Raw genomic sequence first — 12,871 nt, 5'->3', positions numbered from 1 at the left:
ACAAGAATAGTGCTGCAAGAGCTGAAGGCCCGCCCCCAATGCACCAATTACCTCCTCTGGATAACACATACATAACATATGTATGTTGTATGTGCTCCTTAACATGGCGGTGAAAGTTGAATATGCTTGGGGAATATGTACAAACCCTTACAATAACATTCTATCTAGTTAATCCATTTACATCGTTCCCTGTTCTACTAAATTAATTGATTGATACATTCATTCTTTAATTCATAGGTGCCATATAGCAATTATTGATTTATTATTCTACATCAATACAAACGCCTATAAAATATACTCCTACAATAAAATACCTATTTCACATGATTATTTTTGCTTTTTTTTCTTTGCTATCGCTGCAATTTTGCCCCTATACCTTTTGTGATTTGCATTTGGCATTCGATTGAAGGTGAATACAAATGAGACAGTGCAATTGTGCAGGGGAGAGGCAGGGAATCACCATCCTGAAAATTCAGCCTTTTGAAAGAATATTACCATAGTGAAACATGTTTTCACGGGAGGCATTTAATCGCTACGACAGAGATCTGAATTCAAAAGCGAGTAATCACTTTCAAAGGTCAGTCACTAAGTTAGCCGCACAGCGTAGGTCTGTATATTTGCTAAGAAATTGGACATCAAAAACCTTCCTCCCTTTCTACAAAAAAAGCTTTACACAAGGCTTAACTCAGTAGTAAAATTGAGCCCATACAATTTAAGGCAATTTGAAATAATTAGTAAAATAACCCCAGCTCCTAACGAGGTATTCTTCTCCTCTCCGGGGCGAGCGACTGTTTGTGCCCATGGCTTGAGATATTTAGGCGAGGGAATTTTAATGCTTGTATTACATGTGGATTTTCCGCTTAGCTGCTTTCCGTATCATTTGAAATTTGTCCATCATGTTTCGTGATGAAAAAAAAAAAAAAAGGAAAAAGTGACATTTTAAAAGTGTTGAAGGTATTGTCACCAACTTAAAATACAAGCGAAACGCGTGAGACGAGCCCGAGATGGAAGAAAAGGGTATTTTGAATAAATACGCTTTGGATCACACTGTGAATATGAATGATTTCAGCGTCTTGTGTAGTAACTTTATCTTGAAGGACTTAATTTTTATTTCTGGGTAGGATTGACACAAGGAGAAAATGACTATTTTTGTGACAGTGCGTCAGGACGTGCAATTAACAAATGTCTGTAATTTCTATGGAGCGGTTCCAGGAGTCTTCCCATGTATTGCAGCATTGACTACTGATCATAATAACATGCTCGATGCTAAAAAACAAAACAAATAAAAAATAACAAAAATGTATTCATTGGCTTTTCTGTGTCATTGCGCAATTTTACGTGAGAAATTTTAGCTCACAAAATACTATGTTAGTTCATCTTTTCACAAGCCGATACTGTTTGAGTTTTAAAGGGAACATGGTGGGCTGTTTGGTGCCATTAAGTCGCTAACATACTGGTAAGCAGTTTAGGGTTTAGGATCCTAAAACTCTGTATCATGCCGCTTGATGAATCAAAACTTGATGAAGCCCAATGTTCACTGAGATGAGTCCACCAAAGAGCTGTGGTGCCTACGCGTTGAATCAAAGGTCATTGCACACGTTCTGCACTTCGGGCCCACATGGTCCCAAACAGCCTGTCAGTTTTCCAACAAGATCCTTATTAAAGATGAGTGAGTAGTACTCAATCGAGTAGGTATTCGATCGAATACTACGGTATTCGAAATACTCGTACTCGATCGAGTACCACTCACTGTTCGAATGTAAAAGTTCGATGCAGATCCAACATTGATTTGCCGAATGCTATACAGTTGGCCAATCAACGCTGGTTTTTCTCCTACCTTTAGAAGTCTTCTCCGTGCAGCTTCCCCGCGGCGTCTTCCGGCTCTTCATTCACTCTGCCAGGCATTGGGTCTGGGCAGAGCCGACTGCGCATGTCCGCTTGTAGTGCGGACATGCCAAGTCGGCTCTTCCCAGGCCCGATGCCTGGCAGAGTGAATAAAGAGCCGGAAGATGCCGCGGGGAAGCTGCAAGGAGAAGACCTCTCGGACGATCCAGCCCGACCCTCACTCGTGGACTTGGTAAGTATAATTTGATCGAATGTTGCCTACCCCTGAAACGAGCATTTCCCCCCCCCCCCCATAGACTATAATAGGGTTCGATATTCGATTTGAGTAGTCGAATATTGAGGGGCTACTCGAAACGAATATCGAACATTTTACTGTTCGCTCATCTCTAGTCCTTAACTCTTGAATGCAACCACCATAATAGAGAGGAAAAGAGTAGCCCCCACACTGGGGTACAACCATGTATTACATTTGAACGTTCTCTCATTGTGGTCCTTGTGGGAGAAATACAGGGCCAAAAGCAGCATCCTAGAGTAATCCAAGCATTGTTCACAGGTATGAAGCTTTTTGACCTACAGAGATCAGCTAATCCATATTTAGGGAAGATTAGATAGTCGGAGGCCCTGCCATCAGTAGTCTAATGCATATTTGTAGACCAAACGTATGGGCTCGCTGTTGTGTTAGGTATCGTTGTCATCATGGATAAACCCATTGTCTACTAATCCTATAGAAAAACACAACCACTGACCTCTACATAGCCCAAAATGGCAGACACCAATAAAAAAGATCTACCATTGATGATCACAGGGAAACCAATTCAATGAATCCATTCAATATTCTATTTCATATAAAAGTAAAGGTAACTCAATGTAACAACGCTCATGTGATAAGAAGCAAACCTCCTCACTTACTTCTAGCTGTGTCTGGACATTGTCAGGTAGTTGCTGTCCGTAGGTTTTGAGCATCTCAACTGTAGACTTAAGATATCTAAAGTGCTCCTCAGTGGATGGCCTATCCCGAATTGCCATCAGATGACCCATAGTTTCCACAAGTACATTGTAGTCTTCTCCCTTAATTTTCTTGGACAAGCCTTTCACAGTATGTTGAATAAATTCAACAAGCTCATTAACGCTAAAAATGAAATGAAGACATAAGAAAATAGTATTTTTTACAGTTTTGCAATTAAACATCTTATTAGAATTCACAAGGATCTCATGGACGTGAATGGAGAAAGCTCTGCCCATATGTGGCTGTCTCACAAGGCAGGACAAGGGTTGGGGATCTTGATTCTGGAGATGTGTGTCCCAGATGGTTAAACCCATTGAAACATGATGTCACTTAAGCATGTTATAGTTAATCACAATCTATTTCATTGACATCACAATTGGCCATGGTGATCAGTTTACATATAAATAGTAAGGCCGGCACATGTACACAGCGGGGCAATGGGAACCACTGGTTATGGACATTTCAGAAACAGAAAATAATTACTAAGATGAACATATTTTTATTTTATATATCAAAGATCTCAAGGGGCTCAGGCAAAAACACCAGGCTAGACGCCTCTCAAAATAATTTGTATAATGATGGAACATGGGGTAATGCCAATAAAAACAGTTTGTTCATTGAATGTCATAGACAACATGCTTCGGGGTATCAAATACAAACCCCTTCTTCAGATCAAATGACATATAGTAGACTAGAAAGACAGTGGTTATAATACCCATCCCAAGAACAAAATGGGATCAAGCATCAACAACTTGTTATTCTGTATCTTTACACAACCACCAAAGATGAGCACACCACCACCAGGGCTGGAGGATCTTTCTTGGGGTCATTGGTTCTGCATAGGTAGTGCTTGTCTCTTGGGTTTTTCCCATTCAGATCCTTTTTTTTCACACCAACATGTCTAGAAGAAAGACGGACTCATAATCATCACTGAAGAGGTACTAGGGTCAGGGGATAATCACACACATTAGGGAGAGTGTGTGCCTACATAGGCGTACGGAGACTTACAAGTCATTCCTGCTCTGCTAGGGATTCTGGGTAAAAGTATGCAAATTTATTCTCCAGGATGTTAGGAGAACAGTGCACTCTGTATGCTGCCCTCTAGAGGGCAGCCCCCTTAACATCATGCATGACTCAGTTAATAAGCCTACTAACATGATGCAGAGTTTATTGCCAAATTAGTATTTCTATTCCGAAAGGAACAGATTTCCAGCTATGGACAGCGCTGTTTTGGTCTTTTGGACCTCCTCAGCATAGTGCAGGGATACTGATTTGGCATAGTGAGAGAATATAGACCAGGGTCAGGGGATAATCATACACATTAGGGAGAGTGTGTGCCTACATAGGCGTACGGAGACTTACAAGTCGTTCCTGCTCCACTAGGCATTCTGGGTAAAAAATATGCAAATCTGAATTTCTGATGTTGGATGATATTATGGTAAAGTCTCTAATTTGATTCTAATGTCCTCATTATGGTTACCAGATTTCTGGAGATTGGTTATTTGCCAGATTTGGACTAGGGAGGGATTTTTTTTCCCCATTGGATGACCAAAGTTGGAGATTGTTTGGCCTTCATTTGGGCTGAACTGGACGGACTTATGTCAAACTTACTATATTACTAGGACATGTGTAATACACGAGGATGACTAGTATATACCAAGATAAGGAGTCCCTATGACATGTCTAGGTCTAGTTTTTGTAGAATAAAGTTTTATCAGAAATTAATCATTAACATGTTTTAATTAAAAAGTCCACAATGGGTAGAATGCTATACAGAAGCCTGGAGGGTACCTGCATGTGACGTTATTTAGCAGGTGGTCTTTAAACATCCAACTCCATCTCTTCACAACAGTCATCAGAGAGATTTTAAAAGGCTTTACATCTACGAGGAGCCACCCATTAAATGTCCGTTCATCTTCAAACTCTCCAATTTCATTGTAAAGTAACTCGTAAATATTGATCTGAAAGAACATAAAATATCAATAATTCAATAATAGACCCTGCAGAAAACACAGGGAATAAGGAAATGTGGCTTATCTAGTAACACTTTGACCACTATGGGATGTATATAGTACATATCTTTTGAACAATTACAGGGCATTACCAGGGGTGTAGCTATAGGGGGTGCAGCAGTTGCACACACTACTGGGCCCTATTCCCTAGGGGGGCCGCTCTGCCACTTAACATATGCCACTATTCCAAAAGGCACAAGGTCGTAGGGGGCTTCCTTACAGATTTTGCATTTGGGCTCCGAAGCTTCGAGTCATGCCTCTGGGGGTTAACCCTTTATTATTCCAAAATTTGCTCCATGACTGATCACAGGCTTTCAAAATCCTTCCTGCTGTCACTATCAGCTATGGTTTTAGGAGCCACAAGCATATGGTATTCCTATGTATAAACTTCATCCCTGTTTGGGACTACTATGACCCTAATTCACATATATACATTTTGGGGTTTTGATGTTCTCTACAAAACAATTAATAAGTCCTTGTTAAATGTGTAGTGGGTATACAAGACTATATCATATACATCAGGTCTCATGTACGTGGCAGAGCCACATAGACTACATGTGCCATCATAACATGATCCATCTGGTGTCTTATCTACAGGTCTATTATCCTCTAAAAGCAATATGGCACCCCACGGATGATCATGATTTTTTTCCGGTTGGTTTTCTATGCCTCCTTGAAATCTGGAGTATGGAAAAACCCCATGCAAGTCTATGGAGAACTTATTACAGTTAAAAATAGAATACACTAGTCACAGCTACCAAATTAAAAATTTCACATAAACTCGTAAAAGTGAAGATTTCTTCTAGAATTCCAAACCATACAAGCAGATGACCAAATAGTTTGAAGGTGGTGATAACCAGTTCCTGTCCCACCCTTGGGATTATTTGCCTGGCACTTATTGTTCTACTCCTGGTTCTGAACCCTTAATGTTCTTTTCTCATGAGAAACATAACACATTGTAGAACTCTGGAGAAATTCTAAAGTATAGAAGACCATCCCATCTTCAGAGGAGAAATTGAATGGATCCTCAAAAAATTAGAAGGAGCCTACCACAAACACAATTTCTTCCAACCTAAATGTAGGCTGTAGGCAATCTTGCTCCTAAAAAAATCAACTTTTATATACTTATAAAATGAGCTGTTTGGTGGATCGGGTGTATTTCTGTAACTACTGGAGCACCTATTTTTGGCTATGGTTGTTGTACGTTGAGACCTGTCAAACTTTATGTTAGGCCGGGTTCACACCTGCTCCCAGTGTCCGCTTTTGGTTTCCATCAAAGAAATTGGGCAGGAGATGGAAATCGGTAGTCACTTTTTCAAACCCCAATCATTTGAATGGGTTTGCAAAGTGTCCGCCTGTGAGCGTTTTGTGGTCTCCGCGGCAAAACCGGGGTTTTTTAACTGGACACAAAGTTGGACATGCAGGACTTTGTGTCCGGTTAAAAAAAAAAACTGTTTCACCACGAAGACCACAAAATGCTCACAGGTGCTCACAGGCGGACACGGTCTGCCGGGTTTCCGTCTCCTGTCGGCAGAAGACGTAAACCTCAAAACGGAGACCGGGGCACAGGTGTGAACCCGCCCTAAAGGGGCAATGCTGGACAATGCTCTCGGGCAAAAACGTGTTTTGGCAGGCACTAGCACCCCCCAAGTGCACCAAATAGCTCGTTTGTACTTTGATATGTAAATGGTATGTTAACTATTCCCCTACTGTCCCTATGACTGAATATAAGTGGTGTAGGAGCAATTTTGGTGGTGATAGAAGGCACCAAGGCACATAAGGATGTCCAAATTTTGGTTCAGGTTTCCCGTTGAATAAGCAACCTCCATCTCTACATAACCCTATAAATATTCACTTTAAGGAGACAATGAACAGTAGCAAACAGTTCTCCTGGAACAGAGGTTAAAACCTTCTTCTACAACATCCATCTTACTATTTCTCACTCTGTTCTTCTTCATTTAATACCAATTACTCAGAAGAACAGGGGTTATATACATTTTGGTATATGATGGTTTTCCAGTTAAAACAGAGAGATGATGTTCAGCTTCAGGGTGGCGGTTACCCGTGTATATCAGCGAGACGCCATAATATTTTCCACTGGATGACAATTCAAATTGAGTCATTTTGTTTCTGCGGCGCTTTACCTGTTTCTTGAAGTGTTCTAACTGCGGTGAACATTCCTGCAGTTCATAATCTGCATACAATTCCATCTCCTCGGTGCTAAGAAAGCGGCCGTACTGGAGGAACTGCTTCATGAATTCAGTTTTATCATCCGTCCACAAATAGCTGTACTTTTTAAAGTGTCTCTGATACTCTTTCACATTAACAATGGTCGAGTGCACCCTTCTCATAATTTCTCCATGCATTTCTTTCAACTCCTCCATCTCATCAACATCGAGCTACATGCAAGACATAAAAATGAGCTGTATGTGAAAGACTGTGATTATTTTTTCCCAATAAAGAGAGAAATGTAGAAATGTCTCTACAAAGAAAAGGAGAAAAAAAAAAGGCTACTATTCAATTTCCGGAGTGGTGGAGTGTTCATTCAGAACCGATACTGACCGCGTTTTAAGGCGAAGACGTCTACTTGGAATTAATTAGCATTTTATGCTTTATGGACTGCTGGCCGACGTGTAGACGATAAAATGGCTTCTACAAGAATAATAAAGGCCATACTAGATGCCATACTCCACTGAAATACATGCATAAAGATTCCTTGCATGCTATATGAAGAGAACAGATCATGCAAAGGTAGGTATTGTATAGGGCTGTGATGGCAAACCTATGGCACGGGTGTCGGAAGTGGCACTCAGAGCCCTCTCTGTGGGGACCCATCTGTGGAACAGATTGTAGTGCGTGGTGGCCACTGTGGAGCAGATTGTACTGTGTGGTGGCCACTGTGGAGCAGATTGTACTGTGTGGTGGCCACTGTGGAGCAGATTGGACTGAGTGTGGGCACTGTGGAGCAGATTGTACTGTGTGGTGGACACTGTGGAGCAGATTGGACTGAGTGTGGGCACTGTGGAGCAGATTGTACTATGTGGTGGCCACTGTGGATCAGATTGGACTGAGTGGGGGCACTCTGGAGCAGATTGTACTGTGTGGTGGCCACTGTGGATCAGATTGGACTGAGTGGGGGCACTGTGGAGCAGATTGTACTGTGTGGTGGCCACTGTGGATCAGATTGGACTGAGTGGGGGGCACTGTGGAGCAGATTGTACTGTGTGGTGGCCACTGTGGATCAGATTGGACTGAGTGGGGGCACTGTGGAGCAGATTGTACTGTGTGGTGGCCACTGTGGAGCAGATTGTACTGAGTGGGGGCACTGTGGAGCAGATTGGACTGAGTGGGGGCACTGTGGAGCAGATTGTACTGTGTGGTGGCCACTGTGGAGCAGATTGTACTGTGTGGGGCCACTGAGAAGCATATTGGACAAAGTGTGGACCCTTTACTATTTCTATTACACAGTATCTGTTTTATAGCAGACACGTGATATTATTACAGGTCATAATAACATTGCACGGTCACTAGAAAACAGTGAATATTAATTGTTCAAGATGATACCAAATGCAGAACAAAGTTGTTTGTATAATTGAAAGATCTGTAAAGTCCCATTCACTCAACCGTATTTTGTGGGTCTGCAACTGTCCGCAATTGTGGATCTGCACAGTATTAAGGTTAAATTGCCATGTTGGCGTTTTGTGATCATTTAGTGGGTTTTGGGTTGCAGATTGGGCACTCTATCTCTAAAAGGTTCACCACCACTGGTATAGGGTCTCTAGCGCACAAACATATTTGGCATCAAGATTGCCAACTGTCCGTAAATTTCTGGACAGTCCGTAAAACTAAGAGTATATTTACTCTGTGGAATTTGTAGAAGCTGAAAAATTCTGAATGTTTTTCATTTACCAATTACATCATAGAATTTGCTACAGAATTTGCAAATTCTAAATTCAATTCCAAGCTTGTCCATTTGGTATTTTTCCACCTCGCTTTCAAACATGACTACAAATTCAGCCATGTGAACAAACCCAGTGTTCATAAAATCAATTTAATATGTCTGTGATGGTTTAAGAAGCTGGACAAATACATTGAGACCGGGGCCCCACATGGCGAAAACTGCAACATTTTACATTTTACAGAATCCCATCCACACATTGGAGAAAAATACGCGCAACAGAAATGCTGCGCTTTCCAAAATCGGTGAGGTTTTATAACTCATACCAGAAAACTGCCATAGGTCATTAAGGAAACCTATGGCAGTTCCTGCACCAGGATTGTTAGGGGGCCAGAGCCACTTTCTTGTGTCAGCCGAAGAATTAAGACATTCCTTCAAAGCTTCATTCTTAAAAAATTCCCCACAGCCCCCATGCCTGGTGACAGAGAATGATTTTTGTATCATGCACAGATGCCTAAACTAATATTAAACGACTGCCAAAATTGGCATATACTAGGCTAGTGTAGTTTATCCATGATCAATCCCACTGTTATAAATACCTGATAAGTGGTTTTTCCAAGATGCACAGCAACGCGAGGTATAAAAGACGCAATGTGAAAAGTGTCCATGAGTAAGCCTTCTATGATGTTACAAAAACTATCATTGATGTCAAGATCCAAGGAAGGTACAAAGCTCATTTCATCTCCATTAAGGTAAAGTTCGACTTTAAATAAAGGCAGATTTTTATCGGATGGTTCCGTGTTCTCAATCAAGTACTGGAGTGAACATCTCACTGCTTGGCGCAGTCCATCTAGAATCATGAGGTCTATGTACTCTGTGTACGTCTTCCATTTATCAGAGTTCAGATCTGCTCGAAACAATTGTTGATTGCTCTACAAAAATAATTCAGATATTAAGTACATGGGCTTATAAGATCAGACTGCAGCCCATGATCACATATGGTACATATCAAGCAAAAACATCATTATATATACCCTCCAATATATGACTCATGAAACAGAAGTGGACAGGAGTAGAGGACCAGGGGTCCGTTGTGTGTTGTCGTGCTGTGTGCTGTACTATACTTTATTCAATAAATTATTCAAGTTTGGATCTTGGTCTACCATCCTCTTCTATACACCAGAGAGTGTGGTTCTTCCACACGGACCCCTGGTCCTCTACTCCTGTCCACTACTCCCCCAGTCCTCCGGTGACGGATTGAACTGCTGCCACTCTCACCTTAATACGCTCCCCAAGTATTGTGACTGTTCACAACGCTGCAAGGTGAGAGGCCACCTGGTCTATGTCAACATTTGTTTGTCTTTAAATTCATTTACCACTCCTAATACTGCACTTAGTGCGCTCGGTGTCCTTTCTTTGTTTTTTTACCCTCATGAAACAGAAGTGGAATGGCATACCTAAGAGGAACTGTAAGAATACGTTCTAGGTGTTGGCTGCCAAAGGGAAGTCAAAATGTCCCCTTGCCTTGACCAGTGTGTTTACAAACAGTGCCAAAGTAGTGGGAGAACGTAGCTATGGCTCCAAAGTCACCTCCAAATTCAATAGTCTTCTTCAAGGCCTTCAGGGACCACAATTGTGCCAGAGCCTATCACCACTGGAAGATCTTCTCATATTCTGGTGACCAAGGCCAACCCTACTAAGGAACTCTAAATTCCTAAAATTCCATAAATGTACTGACAAGTCAATTGGTGCTGAATGAAATTGGTCTTGGCATGATGTGTGGGATTGTGTGTGCAATGGAAGTAGGAAATAACCTTCAATAATAATAATTTCCACATTTTATAAGTATTCTAAGTATCATACCATTAAAAGTCCTTGAATCTTTTGCCCAACATCCTCCGCGATGCTGTAGTGTTTAACCATTTTCTCCTTGTCTCCAAGGCCTTGAATGAGACTGTTCCTTCCATGTTTATTTGCAATAAAATAATTATCTCTCAGTTTATTCATTAAGCTCTGCATCATTTCTACATTCTGTTTAGCTTTTACAATCCGACAGTCTAAGTTATACACAAGTTCTCTGGTTTCTTCTATGTAATCATCCAAATCGGGTGAGTGCCATGTTAGACGGGAAAGTGCCGGCTCCAACTTTCCATAAATCTGCCTGAGCTCATTGTCTACAAGTTCCCTTTCCACGGGTAATATGGTCTTTAGTATCCTATTGAACCACTGGGAAATGAGGTCCAGGTTTCCAGTGTGCTGTACAAAAATTTAAGAGAATATCATCACAAACGTCACCAGAAGAACACCACGTTGCGAGGAGGCCCAAAAAAGGTAATGGAAGAGGAGTATGAATTTTTTTCTTTATTTTCTCACCTCCCCTGGTCTTTCATCTATTATACTCTGGGGTTTTGTTTTTTTTTTTTGTTTTTTTTTTTGTTTTGTTTTTTGGGGGGGGGGGTGTCTATGACCAGCCGCAATAGTAATGTATATAATCTCCCATAAAATAGTGAAAAAAAAGAAGCTTTAAAAAAATATATTAAAAAAAATAAAAGTTCTAAATCCCTCCTTTCCCTAGAATACATGTAAAAGTAGAAAATTACTGTAAAGAACATACACATTAGGTATCCCTGTGTCTGACAGTGCCCGGTCTACTGAATATAGGGTACCTGCAGTGCTCCTGTTCCGTCGGGAAGGGGTTAATAGGAGCACTGCAGATACCCTATATTCAGCCAGGCTGAATTCCACATGGGGGGGAAAAACACAGTCCTCAAGCTCGGGGAAGGGGCAGACAGACAACCAAAACACCCCCTCCCCTTTCCCAGCACCCAGCAACTACTGCACCCAAAAAGCATTTTAATTTTTGAAATTTTCCAGTAGCTGCTACACTTCCCCCCTAGGCTTATACTCGAGTCAATAAGTTTTCCCAGTTTTTTGTGGTAAAATTAGGGCGGTCGGCTTATACTTGGGGCGGCTTATACTCGAGTATATATGGTAACTTTGGCTGTGATTGTCTTAAATAGCTAGAAATTGGATAGCTAGGTTCCTAGGAGCCTGAAACGAACCAGAACCCAAGCACGAAGCAAATCTTAAGAGGTTTGCCCATCTCTAGTAATAGCTACATACCTCCCAAATTTTAAATCCCAAATCAATGAACATTTCAGGATCAACCCCCTTTTGTAAATACACAACCACACCATCTTCTTGTGGTCCCATATATGTGACAGAAGGTCTTTTTTAAGGTACCTTTTGGAGCTCCTTCCTTTTCAAGTACAAATCTTTGGCCATCTCCGGGATGTTTGATATTTTCAGGAACTGGAGATATTTCACTTCTCGAAGAACAGCGGCTAGCTAAATAAAGAATATGAAAAACAGATTTTTGCATAATTTTTTTTTTTGTCCTTTTTATTCAGCCGACTTAAACTTTATGCTGTCCCACCCAGGGGCAGATGTGAAAGACTGAACACAAGAACTTACAGTCTATACTCCGATTGGTTGATATAACCCCTTATGGAAACATTGAAACTTTCCAGCTGTGACTTACTGATTTGCATTGTGCATGACTGTATGTAGTATGTATGACTGATCCCTTACATTGTCTCCACCTTTTCAACCAAATAAATATCGAAATCAAGAGAATTCCAAGTACTTCTAAAATGTCAAATATGGAACATACCATTGGGTTGAAGTTAGTTTCGTAGAGTCCATCTTCGCCACATTTTAGTATAGGTTGACCTAAATGTGATTCGCAGAGGTCACACAGATTTTCCGACCAGTTGCTGAACATTTCCTGATCATGAGCATCTAAAAGGTCCATGAATATATCATATTTCTCAAAAATTCTTGATGCTTCATCATTTTGCAGAGCCCTGTTTTGTGTGTACATAAACACAATATTACGGTCTGCAGAGCCCTGTATAGTACATAGATAGACATACTGCCCAGTCTACAAACTTCACATCCATCCAGCATAAAAATTTTACTTTTTGCTTACCTTATCCGTTCTGTATGCGAAAACAGAGATCTAATTTTTTATTTTGCTATATAGTACACAAAAAAACAGGGGGCATTATCACAAAACAGTCAAAAAAAAAAAATCTAGATTCAGCAAAA

At 40.9% G+C, this 12,871-nt stretch overlaps 1 protein-coding gene across 1 annotated transcript in view; it reads right to left on the bottom strand.

Moving 5' to 3' along the window:
- The window catches only part of LOC142216350 (dynein axonemal heavy chain 11-like), a 249,638-nt gene extending 237,063 nt beyond the window's left edge, over nucleotides 1-12,575 (bottom strand). The window contains exons 1-7 of the mRNA XM_075284114.1: nucleotides 12,435-12,575; nucleotides 12,005-12,109; nucleotides 10,625-11,017; nucleotides 9,361-9,693; nucleotides 7,008-7,262; nucleotides 4,643-4,812; nucleotides 2,755-2,974 (exon numbers count right to left, since the gene is read on the bottom strand). Coding sequence (XP_075140215.1) covers nucleotides 2,755-2,974; nucleotides 4,643-4,812; nucleotides 7,008-7,262; nucleotides 9,361-9,693; nucleotides 10,625-11,017; nucleotides 12,005-12,109; nucleotides 12,435-12,575 — 1,617 coding nt within the window. The remainder of the gene's footprint in view (nucleotides 1-2,754; nucleotides 2,975-4,642; nucleotides 4,813-7,007; nucleotides 7,263-9,360; nucleotides 9,694-10,624; nucleotides 11,018-12,004; nucleotides 12,110-12,434) is intronic.
- Between the last annotated feature and the right edge of the window lie 296 nt (nucleotides 12,576-12,871).

This window comes from Leptodactylus fuscus, chromosome 8, assembly GCF_031893055.1.
Source record: "Leptodactylus fuscus isolate aLepFus1 chromosome 8, aLepFus1.hap2, whole genome shotgun sequence".
Classification (NCBI taxonomy): Eukaryota; Metazoa; Chordata; class Amphibia; order Anura; family Leptodactylidae; genus Leptodactylus; species Leptodactylus fuscus.
The sequence above is the reverse complement of the archived record's forward strand: the minus strand, read 5'-3'. Positions and strand labels throughout refer to the sequence as shown.